General features: G+C 35.6%; 2 protein-coding genes across 7 annotated transcripts in view; one reads left to right on the forward strand and one right to left on the reverse strand.

Annotated features, from left to right (window-relative positions):
• The window catches only part of LOC150107051 (uncharacterized), a 42,925-nt gene extending 26,784 nt beyond the window's left edge, over positions 1-16,141 (forward strand). Inside the window, exons 3-4 of the mRNA XM_090393414.1 lie at positions 14,510-14,653; positions 14,937-16,141. Coding sequence (XP_090249540.1) covers positions 14,510-14,653; positions 14,937-15,182 — 390 coding nt within the window. The 3' untranslated portion in view covers positions 15,183-16,141. The remainder of the gene's footprint in view (positions 1-14,509; positions 14,654-14,936) is intronic.
• LOC150107050 (tRNA-splicing endonuclease subunit Sen34-like) overlaps positions 1-16,669 on the reverse strand; it is a 225,015-nt gene that overhangs the window by 71,163 nt on the left and 137,183 nt on the right. For 3 of the 6 annotated variants that reach the window (XM_090393419.1, XM_090393420.1, XM_090393415.1), the window contains one exon: positions 14,043-14,351. The exons of 2 other annotated variants lie outside the window; for them this stretch is intronic. The gene's annotated coding sequence lies outside the window, so the exon portion shown is untranslated. Of the gene's footprint in view, positions 1-538; positions 1,094-14,042; positions 14,352-16,669 lie in introns of those variants that run through there. One more of the 6 variants, XM_090393416.1, reaches the window with a different exon arrangement.

Raw genomic sequence — 16,669 nt, forward strand, 5'->3', positions numbered from 1 at the left:
GTGTCAGACAAGGATGTACATTATCTGTAAACTGAATGCTATTGTTGTCTATATTGTAATATTATAGTTATTGCACCTTTGTACTCTATTATATCTATTTGTACAATCTTTTCTATTTTTCTTATTATTCAATTACTCTTGCTATGTTCTTCTTTATATTTTAATTTACTACTTCTGTTCTATATCTCTGTTCTTCACTATCCTTATTTTTATCCTTACTTTATCTTTATCTAATCCTTTCATGTACTCTGTTAACTTTATTATCTTTGCTCTACCTTCAGTATTCCTTCCTTATACCAGAGATCTCTAGAAATTTAATTTTTATTACAGACTGCACCACTAAAGGTCTCCTTGGTATAAGAAATATCAGTACTTCCAGTAACGTTCGCTTTCTATACTAAAGCCCTTCTCAATAATTATTTACAGTTGTGGCTAACTCTTAACTTTAATTCGTACCTATTTTTAAACTCCCCGCTCACCGAATCGTATTTATTTGGAACAGTGCATCACGAAAAAGATCAAGCGTCACACTTTGTAATTAAAACAAACATGTTTATTTATGCTGAAACATCATACAAATTATACACTAATGAAATGCTACTTGTCACTCCTCTCTAAGTTAAGCACTTTAGAGGAAACTTTCTTTTAGAACATTTACATAAGCATGCAACAAAATATCAGTGATACAAATAATTAAGCAATTAAATGAGATAACTATCAGCTCATTTACAATTTAGGAATTATCATGCTTTGAACTATAACCATAAATTCCATCCTTCACTCAATATATATAATTCTCTTTATGCAAACTATTTCTCATAACAATATATCTAGTAATTCTATAATCTTATCAGTTCTTTAAAAACAGTCTTTTACAATAGACCAAATTACTTTAAAAACAACTTCTATACAAACAAATTCTCATTCTACTATATATAGTAATTCTATAAGATTATCAGTCCTTTACAACAAAAATTAACTCACATGACTCTTTCATCAGTATGGTACACTTGTTCATACTTCGTTTACAGATTTCCTGGATTCCTATCTATGTCAGGGCTTGGGCTCTTACTTTAGAGCAGGGGTGGGGAACCTTTTTAGTATCGAGGACAAAAATTGCTAATTTAAGAACTTCTGCAGGTGACTGGCAAATTTTAACTCATATATATTGTTTATGTAGTGTGCAATATATATCTCAATAAGTAAATGTGCAACAAGACATATAATTATAACAATGAAGCAAAGGCTATATTTATTTTAAGTATAGTTCTATCCATTTTTCACAAAACAGAGAACATTCACCACTTCTTTTATGCTTTTCACTACAATTTATCATTTAAAAAAAAAAGTGAATAAAGTTGTCAACTGGTTAATTACAGGCACTCACAGTACAGCATGAGAATAACAAAGTCAAAAGTCAGTATGTTTTGACACGCAGGAAAATGTCATGGCGGTTATTGGAAAGCAACCAATCAGAGAAAGCCTGAACTTTGCCTGCGAGAAATGTTCCTGATTTCTTTTTTCTTTTAATGGCTGGCCTCGATTTGATGGTTGCCAGACATATAACATTCATATTTTATGTAATAAAGTTATTTTTGATTTTGTATATTTAATTATTTAAATTTAAATAAGTTTAATTATAATAAATTTAAATTATTATAAAATTCTATTTACATGCACATACGAGTACATCAGCAAAGGGGTGAATTCAAATAGACTCGCGGGCGAGGGGTTCCCCACCCTTGCTTTAGAGAGGGTTCATGGATACTGTATTCTCCTCTGGAATGGCATGCGGGGCTGGAGTGCGACTTTTTGGCGTTATAGATATTTGTACGTACGGTTTGACGATCAAGGCTTAGTCATCCGGATTCGACGTAGTCCATGGATCAACTCCCTCCTCTTTTTTCTCCTGGCGTCAACTCTGTCGAATGTCGATCTCTTTTCTATGATCTTTATATTTGGTTTTCCACGGGATCCTGGGCAAAGGTTTGGGACCCCCAAACATTCCCGCGCAAAGTTTGAACTAAGGTCTGAGACCCCATACTTTCACGCGCAAACTCTTAACTTCTTGAAAGCGCAGACTTAGCTCTCCCTAAAGAGTACGTTTAATCCTTTTTACAGCATAGTGGAACTGCTTCTTATGTGTACCGTCCTCTTTTACTATTGACCTTGAAGGCGGTATCGGACTGACTTTGGATACAATAGGTTTCCTTTATACTAAATGCTAACATCAATACATTTCCTTGAACATAACATTTTAAGACATCTTCTGTTTACTCTATTTAGCATGTTAATTCCTTTGGGTTTCTATACATGGGCTTTTGGTATTACTTACTAAGACAATTAGAATACATTTTTGATTTCTACAGCATTGCCCTTGAATTTAACACATTCACATGTCTTCTATTTACACACTTTATCATGCTAATTCCTCTGAGCTTTAATATATGGGCTTTTAGTATTATTTACATATAAAATTTACAAGTTTACTTTTTGTGAATTTTGGATGTGACTCCTGTAAAAGTCTGCAATAAAAAATAGAAAAATTTACACTGCATTGAATTTTACATATCCCCTCTGTTATTTATTATCTATATGGATCACATTATGAAGGAAAGTAGTATTAAACCTGATATCAAAATTGGATATGTTAATCTCAGCTCTTTACTTTATGTGGATGATGTTATACTTCTAAATAAATACAGTACAATGCAAGATTCCTTGATTAAATTGAATAACTGTTGTAAGAGATTTTGTATCAAGGTCAGCAATAACAAGACAAAGACAATGAAAATAGGCAGAATCATTGAAAATATCAACTGCATTGTGAAAAGAACCTACAGAAGAAGTAAAACATTTCAGCTACTTAGGCACAATTTTTAATGAAGATGGTAAATTAAATATGGAAACACACAACATTATCAACAAGGCTGGTGTGGTAGGAAGTCAACTGAATAAATTTATATGGAATAAGAGAGAAATTAGTTAAAACACTAAATTAGTTGTATACAAGACAGTGTTCAAACCAAACTTATAGATCTGAGAACTAGGTTAGAAATAAAACACTTGACCAAACACTAGAAACCACATATATGAGAGTCCTGAGAAAGATTAGAGGCATGAACAGATGGCACCAGTGGTAATATCATATTAAAAATGAGGATATTAGGAAAGATCTTAACATTGTTAGCATCCTGGAATGTTTTAGCAGAGCTAATCTCAGGCAGTATGGTCACTTAAACAGAATGGGAAAGGAAAGATTAGCAAAGCAAGTGTTCTTTGCCAGGTTAGCAGGAAAAAGACCAAGATATAGGTGGACTGATACAGTATAAAGTGCCTTAAAAGATAGAAATATAAGATCTGATAATGTTGGAATCTTGATAAGTAACAGATTGATTTGTAGATAGGAATTTAGTCATGATGTAAGTTTTTCATGTAGTGCTATCATATCCTTTATACCCCTTGAGGGTACATATCAGGAATTTGATGATGATGAAATATACTAAGAGATAAGCATATATCTCTTAGTGAGTTAGCTAGTCTCACACAGAGGTTACCCCCCCCCCCCATATGCCTTTTCCAGATCGTGAAAACTTAAATATCTATCTTTGTTATATTCCCATGACTTTTCAACTATTTGTTGTAAAGTGAAGATCTGATCCTGACAGCCTCTAATTGACCTGAATCCAGCTTGTTCCTCACCTCAATGGATTGTGGAAGAGAATCAAGCTTCTCTTCCACAATCCATTTCTCAAATATACTGGCATAAATTTTACCAGGAACACTCAGTAGAGAGATACCTCTGTAATTCTCACAATCAGTTTTATTTCCCTTTATAAATATATATATATGGGTACTATGAGAGCTCTACTCCAATCATCGGGAATTCGTCCCTCTGTCCAGGCTTTCTGAACTATGCAGTGCAGCCACTGTAAGACTCTTATACCACCATACTTCAGCAATTCTGGTCGAATATCATCTACTCCTGCTGCCTTTCCACATTTCAAGCCTTTGATGGCTTTTTCTACTTCAAGTATGGATATGTATTCCTGACTGCACGCCTGGTCAGTGTTTTTTACCACTGTGCTGTCATCACTGCTTGTTTCATTTAGCAGTTTTTCAAAGTAATTACTCCATACTTCAAGGATATCTTTTTCTTTCGTTTTCATGTCACCTTTATCATCTAATTCTTTTAACAGCACTCTTTCCCCCCATTTCTGAGCTTCTTCAACAACCTGCAGAATATCTTGCCACCTTCTTGATATTTATTTTCTATGTTCTTGACAAAGTCCTCCCATGACTTTTGTTTAGCTAGTTTTACATAGTGTTTAGCTTTCTTACATTTGTCTCCATATTTTCTAAGAGCACAAGCAGTCTTATTTGCCAGGAACTTCTGATATGCTTTCTTCTTTTCCTTCACTGCCTCTTTAACTTCTTGTGTCCACCATGGAGTTCTGATTTTTTTATCCTTGCAGACAACCTCACCACATGCCTCTCTGGCTGAATCAATCAGGGTTTTCTTTAAGGCTTAATACCTGTTCTCAAACTCTTTCATTTTTTCTTCAATAATCTTTGTGTATTTTAATCTGCAGTTCACATCTCAGAGCTGCTCAACTTTTATTTGCTTTAAAACTTTCTTACATGTTATTCTTTTCAATATGAAATTCAATTTTATCCTGCTCAAGACTAAATAGTGATCACTTTCAATTTCAAATTCTCTGTACACTCTGGTGTCCTGCACCAGGGAGAAAACATTACTATCAACAATAACATCATCAATGAGAATTTCTTATTCCTTGCCTCTTCTCTCTATGTGAATTTGTGCACATTTTTATGTTGGAACATGGTGTTAGTAATAACCAGTCCATGTCCTGAGCAGAAATTCAACAGGTATTTGCCATTGTTATTAGCTTTGCTCTTTTCTCCAAATTTTCCCAAAATATTTTTGTATGTCTGACAATCATTTCCTACTCTGCTATTTAGATCCCCAACAAGGACCAATTTTTCATTATGTCAGTTGCTTTCTCTAAAGCCTCAAAAAATTCCTCCACATCTACCTTAGTAGAACCTTCTGCGGGACGATAGGCACAAATAAGTCTGATTGTCTAGTTCCCCATTCTGATATTTGCCCACATCACTCTACTTGAGATTGCATGCCATTCAAGGAGATTAGCCTCATATTTAGTCTTGAATACTATGGCTACTCCTTTTCCTTGACTGTCATTGCCTGAATATAGCATTTTGTATTTATGGTCAGAAAGAGCTCATCAGTTTTTGTCTTTTTTTTGTTTCAGTCACCCGTATTATGTCGATCTGGTACTTATCTAATTCCTCAGCTAGCTCCATTTCTTTGCCATTCATGCTTTTTATGTTGATAGTACCAATCTTTAACTTTGGTGATGTTGTGTTGAGGTGTATTTTTAGATTTGTTCCAGTAGCTGACTTTTTGCTGTTCGCCCTGGTTCCCTGGCAAAAAGAACTGGGGCCTTGTTTAACTGGGCGTCGCCCAGTTAAACAAGGCCCCGAGTTGTTTTCTCGCCTCTTCTCTCCATGTGAATTTGTGCACATTTTTATGTTCGAACATGGTGTTAGTAATAACCAGTCCATGTCCTGAGCAGAAATCCAACAGATATTTGCCATTATTATTAGCTTTGCCCTTTTCTCCAAATTTTCCCAAAATATTTTTGTATGTCTCACAATCATTTCCTACTCTACTATTTAGATCCCCAACAAGGATCAACTTTTCATTTTTCATTGTGTCAGTTGCTTTTTCTAAAGCATCAAAAAATTCCTCCACTTCTACCTTAGTAGAACCTTCTGTGGGACCATAGGCACAAATAAGTCTCATTGTCCAGTTCCCCATTCTCATATTTGCCCACATTACTCTACTTGAGACTGACTGCCATTCAAGAAGATTAGCCTCGTATTTTGTGTTGAATACTATGGCTACTCCTTCTTTTCCTTGATTGTCATTGCCTGAATATAACATTTTGTATTTATTGCTCAGAAAGATCTCACCAGTTTTTGTCTTTTTTGTTTCAGTCACCCCTATTATGTCTATCTGGTACTTATCTAATTCCTCAGCTAGCTCCATTTCTTTGCCATTCAGGCCTCTTACGTTGACAGTACTGATCTTTAACTCTGGCGATGTTGAGTTAGGGTGTGTTTTCAGATTTGTTCCAGTAGCTGACTCTTCGCTGTTTGCCCTGGTTATCTGGCAAAAACAACGGGGGCCTTGTTTAACCGGGCAACGCCCCAGATGGAATGAAATTTTGTCATGTTGCACAATGATTTTGTATTTTGGTTTAAGCCAATAAGAATACAATTTGGTGGGCTAAATCTCAAATTGCTAGCCCATCCTCTTTCGTTCAGTATCCAGGTAGATACCTAACAGGGTGCACGACGAGAAGGTGAGGATTAGACATTAGGTCAGAAGCCCTGGTCGGTTATACAGCTTTGACCCTTTAGCACCCCTTATTGTGAACTTCCATGGAGTAATAACTCAACTTTTTGAGGAATGGAGGAGAGTGGCTCTGCCTTAGAAACACAGTCTATCCTTATTTAAATTAAGGGGATATTAAATTCCACATTGTTTCAAAACCAAAAGTACAGTCTATCCTACCTATCACTCATTAAATTCATTTACTGCCTGCACTCTCACCTCTCCATTAAAAAAAAAAAAAAAAAAAAAATTACTCTTATCTTCTTTTACTGTACACCACTTCCAGGTATGGTCTCTTATTCTTTCTCCTTCCCTGTTTTCTGCCATATAAAAAATGGTGTTGTCTAGTATATACCTCTCAACAGCTTACATGTCTCATGCTATGTCACCCCTTGTTCTGTCCACCAGTCTTGGATTACGTGGGTCCTATCCTCATAACCAATGTTCTGCAATTTCGAATTGATCATTTGTTATAGTGCTAAAGGTCCTGTCCTTTGACAGTTCTGGCACAACTGGACTAAAATTCGGAGGTGGGAGAGGAATTGAAAGTGGAAATAGCAGAAAATAAGTTACTAGATGTTTAATCAGAAAATAAAATGCTGCTGGCATCTGTACCTTAAAACATTGAATAGTGAATGAATGTTTCTGAGAAAACAGATTGGCTGCAGTTTGAAAGTGGTTTATTCAACTGATGCTGTTTTAAATTATTGTGAATGTTGAAATTCCATTAACAGAGCAGTTGCAGCAAAATACCACTAATTAAATATATCAGCCAATTTGTGAATTGCAGCTAACCTGTTTACTCACTATTTGGCTCTTTTTTACTTAGAAAATGATAGAGAAAAACAAAGCATGGAAGGAACAGTAGTAGTGACTTGGGAGACACCATGTTTCAGACTGTCGTTGAAAGAATTTGAGTAATTTGCTATTATTTTTCAGTAACGTTTCAGTGGATCAGGAAAATAATAATACTTAACTTTGCTAATAGCTTTAACAGAATACCACATCAGAAATTTACTTTTTAAATTGGAGTTGAATTCAGGTGGACAATTATTAACATCAGGCCTCCATAAAGTCAAAAAGACTCATCGTCGTAAGGTCACACTTTCATGCAAAGAGGTTCACCTAACCAGGCCTTAAACCCATTCACAGTTTCCGCACTCACTATACTTTTAGGCAATGTATTCCACTCTCCATTTAAAGAAACTGCTCCTCATTCCCTTGCATACATTTCTTATACAGCATCCAGAGATATCCTATTGTTCTACCCTTGTCTCTCACTGTTCTATGAAAAACTTCACATTAATCTGATAACAATCCATCACCAACTTATATTTCAATCATACCCCTATCTTTCTATTCATAAGGCTCTGCAAGTTTATTCCCTCAATCTGCACTCATATCCTATAGACATGAGACTAATGAAACCATTCTCTGAACCCTCAATATATCGTCATTCTCTTGAAAACCATGTGATCAAATCTGTGCATATTTCTCCATATGTGGTGTGATCAAGGCCATAACCTCTTAGCTTATGCATGTCAAAGTCCTCTCCATCATTGCCATGATATACATATTTTATATTTCTCCCACCCACAAAAGGTTATTTTGCAAACCTATAGTGCATTTTGTACAGTACATTTTTTTTTTTCCTAGGGACCAAACATGAAGCTTTTTCAAGCTGCTTCAGACCAATGTGTATGCTATATGCTGTGATGTTCATATTATAAGAACATCACAGCAATAACAATATTGTCCCCAAAACTTCAAGTCTATCCACAATAATTCTCAGATTTCTAATCTCAAAATTTCTCCATTAATTGTATACTGTGCATTCCAACTTTGCCAACCAAATTTTAAGACCTGGCACTTTGCAACATTCAACTGAAAGCTCCATTGGTCTTCTCACTCACATAGTCTATTATTGAGATTCTCTTGCAATGCCACAACATTCGCTGTGCTCCTCATAGTTCTTCCCATATATGACCTTTTATATATATATATATAGAGAGAGAGAGAGAGAGAGTCAAAGTCCTCTTCATCATAGCCATAATATACATACATACATATATATGTGTGTAGACGTTCATGTGAGGAGAGGGGCAGAACTGTCAACTGACCACCACCTTGTTGTCTGCACTCTATGGCTACAGAAACCAAATGCTACCATCAAATGCAAACAAGGTATTCTGGCAGACCATTTTGGCCTTTGAGGGAGGAAACTGTGCATAGCAAGGGCATTTAAGGCCTCTGGTGATGCACTTTTAACAACCGAGAAGGATATACTCCACAGATGGAGGGAATACTTTGAAACCTTCTTTACCTGGATGGCCCGGCAGCTGTGGACATCCAAGAGGTGCAGATTGGGGCGATGACTAGTCTTACAGCAGAAGAGGTCCATTTAGCAATAAAATCGCTAAAATTTGGGCAGGGCTGCTGGCAATGATGAAATTCAGCCTGAAATGCTAAAAGCCTTAAATCGAGATGGTGTTCTCTGGCTGACTCGACTGTGTCAGACTGCTTGGATATCTGGGTGAGCACCAAAGCAGTGGCAGACAGGCATGATAATACCAGTCTTCAAGAAGAGAGACCAGAGAGATTGCAGCAACTATAGTGGCATCTCTCTCTGCTCAGCCTGTCGGGGAAAGTATACGCTAGGTGCTTTGAAAGAAGGTACAGGAGCATAGTTGAGTCAAAGTTCCAAGAAGAACAATGTGGCTTTTGTCCTGGTAGTAGCACAACTGACCAAATCTTCACTTTAAGGCAAGTCTTTGAGAATATGCCAAGAATGTCTACACGTTTTGTGGACTTAGAGAAGGCATATGACCAGGTTCCTCGGGATAAGCTTTGGCAGGTAGTACAGGAGTATGGAGTTTTGTGTCAGGGTAAGCAGCACAAAGTCTGAACCTTTCACAGGCTCTGCCAAACGTTTGTTCTATCACCCCTCCTTTTCATAATATTTATGGACTGGATTGTTAGGCACAGGCCGAAGCAGTGAGTGTGTCAGAACTGGAAGATGTAGCATTGGACGTCTGCTTTTTGTAGATGACCTAGTTCTGTTTAGCTCTTCCACAGATGACCTCCTGCAGACTCTGGATATGTTTGTAGCTGTTTGTGCAGAAGCCAGGATGAAGATCAGTGTGGCCAAAACATTTATGGTCTCAGGACAACCATCCCAGTGCACTCTACATGTGAGTGGAGTCCCACTGATGCAGGTGGAGAAGTTTAAATACCTTGGATCCATATTCACGAGTGATGGAAAATGGGACTTAGAGCTAGATACTTGAATTGGCTCAGCAAGCACAATATTGCGGGAACTTGGCCGTTCGGTAGTATTGAAGTGGGAGTGAAGGCAAAGCTGGCTGTCTTCAATACAGTTTATATCCCCATCCTCACCTATGGTCACGAGAGCTGGGTAATGACTGAAAGAATGTGGACACAAATCCAAGCGAATGAAATTAGTTTCCTTCAAGAGGGTCTCGGGGCTGAAAAGGCTCGACAGAGGCAGAAGTTCTGCAATTCGAGAAACTCTCGATACTCAATCGCTGCTTCTCCGTATTGAGAGATCACAGTTATAATGGTACGGCCACCTGGTCAGAATGCCACAAGAGAGGCTCCCCCAACAGGCCCTCTTTGCCAAGCCAGAGGGTGGAAGGCCAAGGACTCGCTGGATAGATTATATCCAAAACTTTGGGTGGACAAATCTGGGAGTCCAACCAGAATACCTGAGCTTGGTGGCAGAGGATTGTGGCCATTGGAAGTCGCTCTTGCAGCTGCTGCTGCTCTCACAACCCAATTAGGAAAAGGTGGATCTTGAAGATGGATGTGTGTGTGTGTGTGTGTGTGTGTGTGTGTGTGTGTGTGTGTGTGTGTGTGTGTGTGTGTGTGTGTGTGTGTGTGTACATGATGGTGAACAGCCTATTTTTCTAACCACTGCAGGGTGAAAGCCTCTCCCATTGAGGGAAGGGAGGTTTGGGTCTACTTATTACTTATGGTCTACTCCTGCCATGGTGACCCAGTCCATATTGGGAGAGTGTATCTATATCTATACTTGGGTGAATGAAGGTGGAAGACAATCACAAACATCCATGTCTATGTGGGATTCGAATCTGCAGGCTGGAGAGTGGATATGCTAACCACTCGGCCAACCAGGCCGGCATGCACACACACACACACACATATATATATATTCACTACTCCCCTCCATATACAACCCACTGATACTTATTTGACATGTGCCATTCATTTCAATTTAATAAACAGCTTATGTAGCAGTTTGAAAAGCCCAAATACGGTACATAAGTAGATTGCTAAACCATGACTCCCCCTCCTGCCAACAAATCTATGCTGACCATCATAGAAAATGCTATTATCAACCCAATTCTGAATCAATCCAAGTCCTCACTAACTTCTGTAACATCTTAGCCCAAGATATACACACAGACTGGCCTATAATTTGTTGCCTCAGTCTTATTGTTTCTTTGTTTGGAAGATAAGACAGTGAAAATGAATCAACTGCATGGATAAATGGGTAGTTTATTGTATGTGGTGTACTGTATTGCCTTTGACAGTACTATTTAATTGGGAATGGCTTGATGAAGAAATATTAAATTTATTTGCTTGAAATGGTACGTTGAGTAGGAGATAATGAATAATTCTGATGGAGTCCTTGCAAGATTATTTGAATAAGCTGGTTTTGGCCAACTGCTAATGAAAGCCAATTCAAGTTTTTAAAATATAAAGTTATGCCTTTTCAATTGAAGAGCTGAAAACTGCATGCTATTATGCAATTAGAGATAGTGCAATATGGACATGAGTTGTAATCAAGGGACTACTCTGCAAAGATTGCAAAAACAGTGTACTGAGAAAGAAAATAAATGTAAGAATAAGGAAGACCTTGTCTCTTCACAAGTGTTTTATGACTGCATTTCAACTATTATGCTCAGATTGATCACTAGGATTCTGAGGGGAATAAGGAAACAATAGAGAGTATGCAGAGGTAAGTATTCAGGGTAATATGATTATAGTACGAGGGTGGTCTGAAAAGTTCTCAGCCTAACAATGAAAAAACGAATTTATAATTTCAAAATTATTTTTATTAAAAAACGAATTTATAATTTCAAAATTATTTTTATTTTTCAACATAATCTCCCTTAAGACTAATACATTTATTCCAGCAATGCTCCAGCATCATTATCCTTTCCCTGTAGTGGTTCTCAGTAAGAGCTGCAAAATCCCCTCTACAGCTGCATTTGCTCTTGATTTGAAGAAAAACGCGAGGAAGAGTTTTAGTTCTGGGAAGAGATAGAAGTCAGAGGGAGCCAAATCTAGGGAATAGGGTGGATATTCCAACAATTCATAGTGCAGATCCCTTAATTTTCCCATTGCCAAAACACCTTTGTGGGCAGGTGCATTCTCCTGATGAAGGATGATTTTTTTTTTCTTCTGCAAACCAGGTCTTTTCTCACGAATTTTTTTGTTTAGTCTGGTTAAAAGATCAGAATAATATTCCCTGGTTATTGTTTTACCCTTTTCAAGATAATTAATAAACAAAATGCCTTTAGCATCCCAAAACACCAATGCTGATGGAACTGACTTTGTCTTCTTTGGCACGGAACAACTGGCTTCTGTCCACTGTTTTGACTGCTGTTTCGATTCTGGTGTGTAATGGTGAATCCAAGTCTCATCCACAGTAATAAATTGACACGCAAAATCAGTTTTATTCTTGTTAAAACACTCCAAGCACTGTTCAGAGATTTCCATGCAAGTGCATTTTTGATCTGCTGTGAGCAAGCACGGCACCCATCTTGCGCAAAGCTTTTTCATATGCAATGCTTCATGCAAAATATATCCTACACGTTCTTTTGAAATGCCTATAGTCTCAGTAGTTTCAAGCACTTTGACTCGCCAGTCATCCAATACCATATTGTGCACTTGATCAGTGATTTCTGGTCTTGTTACACTTTTTGGAATTCTTCACATGAATCATCTTCAAGACTGGTATGGCCACATTTAAACTCGGTAGCCAATTTCTTAATTGATGAAAACAAAGGAGAAGCTTTTATGAACCTTCAAATGAATTTCTTTTGGTGTTAAACCTTCTTTACAAAGACTTTTATAACTGCACGATACTCAATTTTATCCATTTCAAGGGATACAGACAACACTTTTGCTTCCGACAGGCTGTATAAAACAAACTACTTGATAGAATGACTTGCAATTTCACATGGATGCATGACTGGACAAATATATTTTTTATTTAATAAAAAAAAAATTCTAAATAAACAAGAAACTCAGAAGAATATGCATTATATAAAGGGCAATTCTAATGAGTAAATTAATGTTACATTTTTCATAAAATAAATGTTGTTTTGACCATTCTTCTATTGTTATTTATGACTTCTTTTTTTTTTTTTTTTTTGTTGTTGAATGGTTCTCACATGAATGAAATCCTTTATAACCATGATATTGCATCACTGTTCACACTGCAAAACTTCTATTGACTTATTAGGAAAATTGTTTGAGTTGTGGGTATGAATACAGATTAAAATTTGTGTGTCACCAACTCTGGTGTGAAGGCAGATGACGCGATAGAGATGTAAAAGCAGAAAGGAATATGTATGATCAATGTGGATGAAATCTTTCAGCTGTTAGGAGAGATTGAACATTGGATCATTCATGGAAGTAGAATATGGTTAGCAAGTGCGAGGGCAAGCTTGATTTCTCTTGGTTGAATGATCTGTGAATGAGTAAGGAGATGTATGATAGGCTATTTACAAATTATGTGGACTTTCCCCCTATTTTGATGCCTGGACATTTCCATCTAATGTGTCATCTCACAAAAAAATCCCATATACATAAATAATAATGTGATTCTTTTTGATCTGCAGTAAAACAGAGCAAATGAATTTCAATTTGCTAAGGAAATTTTGAGCCGTGATCAGAGCAAATATTTTACTTGATTTCAGAAGATAAAATAACTTTAATTGTGATCCCTATGTAAATGACAATCTATATCTACTATTGTAACATGGCCTTATTGGGCAAATTGTTAGGTTTGATTTCTTGAGAAACCTAGGTTATGTTAGAAGGGACTTTAATTCTGGTTATATAATCCACCCTGATAATTAAGAGTAATTCTATAATTATTTGTATTTTTTAAACTTTTAAACAATTCACAGTCCACATTAATCAGATATGACCCTTTGCACGTATGGGCAAAAGAATAAGGATGAATGTAAATAGATCTGTTGCAGTCAAATAAATATCCAGTAATTTATAGTTTTGATATTATAGGCAGTGCAATAAATTCATCTGGTGGAGAACAAATTCTGTCACTATGAACTCAATGAATGACTGATTTTGTTTCAGAAAAAAAGTGGGAGTTGCAAAAAAAATAACTCATAATAAATAGTTCTTATACATCATTAGCTTATTGACTATATAATCCACTGAATTATAAAGATCACATAATTGGTCTGAGCATGGTACTTGATTATACGTATGTTGATTGAGCTCTTAGCAAGCAAATCCTTATGTGTAAGATTTTGCTATAGACTACCAGGTATGGTCTGTTTTTTAATAAAACATCAGATTCATATTATGCACTAAGAATTTTATTATCAGTGCAATGAAACCACCTATGGTGAATAAATATCACACGCATACTATCATCATCACAATCCATAGATGCAAGAAAAACACAATAAATTTATTTCGTAGCAGGAATTAAAGTAAAATACCCTAAAAAGTTATTTGAAAAGAATAAGGGAAATATTTTTCCTACAATTTTTGATGATTCTTTCATCTATTCTTCAACACCAAGAAAGAAAAGCTTTGCTAATTGTGTAGTATTTTAGTCATGCTGATGCTACTTTGTTTTTAGAAATCACCTAAGGAATAATTTTCCCTACAATGATATATAAAAAATAATATTCAGCACCAGTTTTTAAAATAAATGCAAGTTCAACTCTAATTTCTAGAGAGAGAGAGAATACAGATTACAATGTATTGTTTAAAGTTTTCAAATAACATTGCCATTTTTAATTGAGAATCATTTCATTTTAGGAAAACTGGCCTCTGAAAGAGAGAGAACCAACACCATTTCTTACTAGAAGTAAAGGACCATTTCGAGAAATACAAAATGTGGCTGAAAAAAATCATCCGCAGAAGGTGCAGATTTCAAAATCGCTATTTGAAAATTTTGTGGAGGTAAATACAAAAATTTGTTAATCGTTTTGAATAATTTTTGTGTAAAATTTTTTGCTAGGCTATTATTAAATATTAATTTCTGTTACATCATATCCAAGCTGGTTGGAAGTTCTGAGTAGTTAGTACTGCTACTCTTCAAATCAATAGACCATCAACCCACACATTTTCAGACATGAAAAGGTCTCTGCTAAGCCAGGGTTTCCAGATTCCGCATAAGATAGATATAGAAATAATGTTATATATACTATTATTGAAGTAAAACGTTTTTATGTATTCTTTTCAGGAAGGAAAAAAGTTGGATCCTGGAGAAAATCTGCGATCCTGTCCTAGATGTCGGTCCCCATGTAATGTGCACAAAGACAAACAGAGGGCAGTGTGTACCAGAATAGCATGTGCTTATGACTTTTGTATGTTGTGCTTTCGAAATTACCATAAAGAGAGGCAGTGCTTTCCCATTCCAAAAGGACAAGCATATCAAAAAACCACTATAGGCAGTAAAAAGAGCAAGCGTAATTTACGACGGCTTTAAGACCAAACTTGGATATAGTTACTGAGTCATTCACAATACTGTGATAAAAAGTGTCTTTATTCCAGCTTTTGAAGCTGCTGATATTTATCTTTACAGCATAGAAACAAATTTTTAATGTGCAAGGTTTTATTTTAATATTACTAAGCAAACTGTGTGTAATTAATGTGTTTAAGTTGCATATTTCAGTACATATAAGAATGTGCACTGAAATATTAGTTATACACTGGGCTCTTCATTTTATTGCTGTAGATTTTTATTCTTTGTGACTGTGGGTCATAATTTTGTATATAGTACTGCTACTTTGTTTTTATGATTAAGTTGTAAATAATTGTATGTACATGTAGATGTGTGTCTTAGCAACATTACTTTATTCTTAATGTTTACTTGCTCTTATTGCGTTTGTCTTTACCTCCCGGGGAACTGTGGTTTCATGTTGTCAGCTATTCCAAATTTACAATTTTAATATATATTTTTTTTGTGTGTGTGTGTGTGAAAATTGAATGAATGTCAGTGTTTTTGAAATGATGGCTGACAGCTGAAATCTGTAACTATGGCGAGCAGAAATATAAATAAAAATTAGTAAATTACTTGGATGTTATCCTTTGATTTTAGTATATATCTGCTGACTATTTACTATTACAGAGGTTTTAGATTTGTAGATCACATCTAGCTTATTGGGTTCTGCATAATTTTGTGAAATTACTGACCAAAATTATGTTTATGTGCACATAATTTTGAATATCTCTGAGTTCATGTTTGAGAACCAGTGGTGATGAGACATTACATTATATATAGTAACAGAACACAGAGAATAAGGCAACCCCAACCCTCCCACTGTTACACTATAGTGGAAATATATCATCACCTTCTTCTTACGTGGACTTGTCTAAAGTTCTTCAAAATTATATATGCATAAAACAGAATTGCCTTTTTATTACCAAATATTCTGTAACAGAATATGAAAAATAAGGCACTATGCTTTTTTTCCCTCTCTTATATGACAAATTACAGCTACTTCTACTTGTTCAGGTTCTCTATTTTAATTTTACTAATTCGCATTGAAATAGCAGACTGTGTTCCTTGATTTTTCGAGACAAAAGTATTAAAAGTTGACTACATCAGTCAAAAACTGAATTTCCTTTTGTTATTTGTCTTCAGAAGATGAACATAAAACACTCTTAAATGATCAATCAGCTAATGGGTGACACAGCAATGAATGTCAATATACTTAGTGAAAAAACATTGCTTTTACATAGTCAACAAATATTACTATTACCTTGATGTATCATAAGATATTTAATGATTCAAAAATAATCAGTTTATTCTTGAAAATAATTGTTTTTGAATCATACATTTCTTTGTAGTTTGAAAAAACAATTATAATTACAATCTATTGATGCCTTTGCAGAAAAAATTAAACGTTATAATCAAATTTTTTGGTTTGTCTTAAAATTTGCTGCAGCTATAAACGATGTTATAAACATGAC

The sequence above is a fragment of the Typopeltis vanoorti genome, chromosome 5 (genome assembly GCF_054136105.1).
Source record: "Typopeltis vanoorti isolate ZY-2024b chromosome 5, IOZ_Tvanoo_1.0, whole genome shotgun sequence".
Classification (NCBI taxonomy): domain Eukaryota; kingdom Metazoa; phylum Arthropoda; class Arachnida; order Uropygi; family Thelyphonidae; genus Typopeltis; species Typopeltis vanoorti.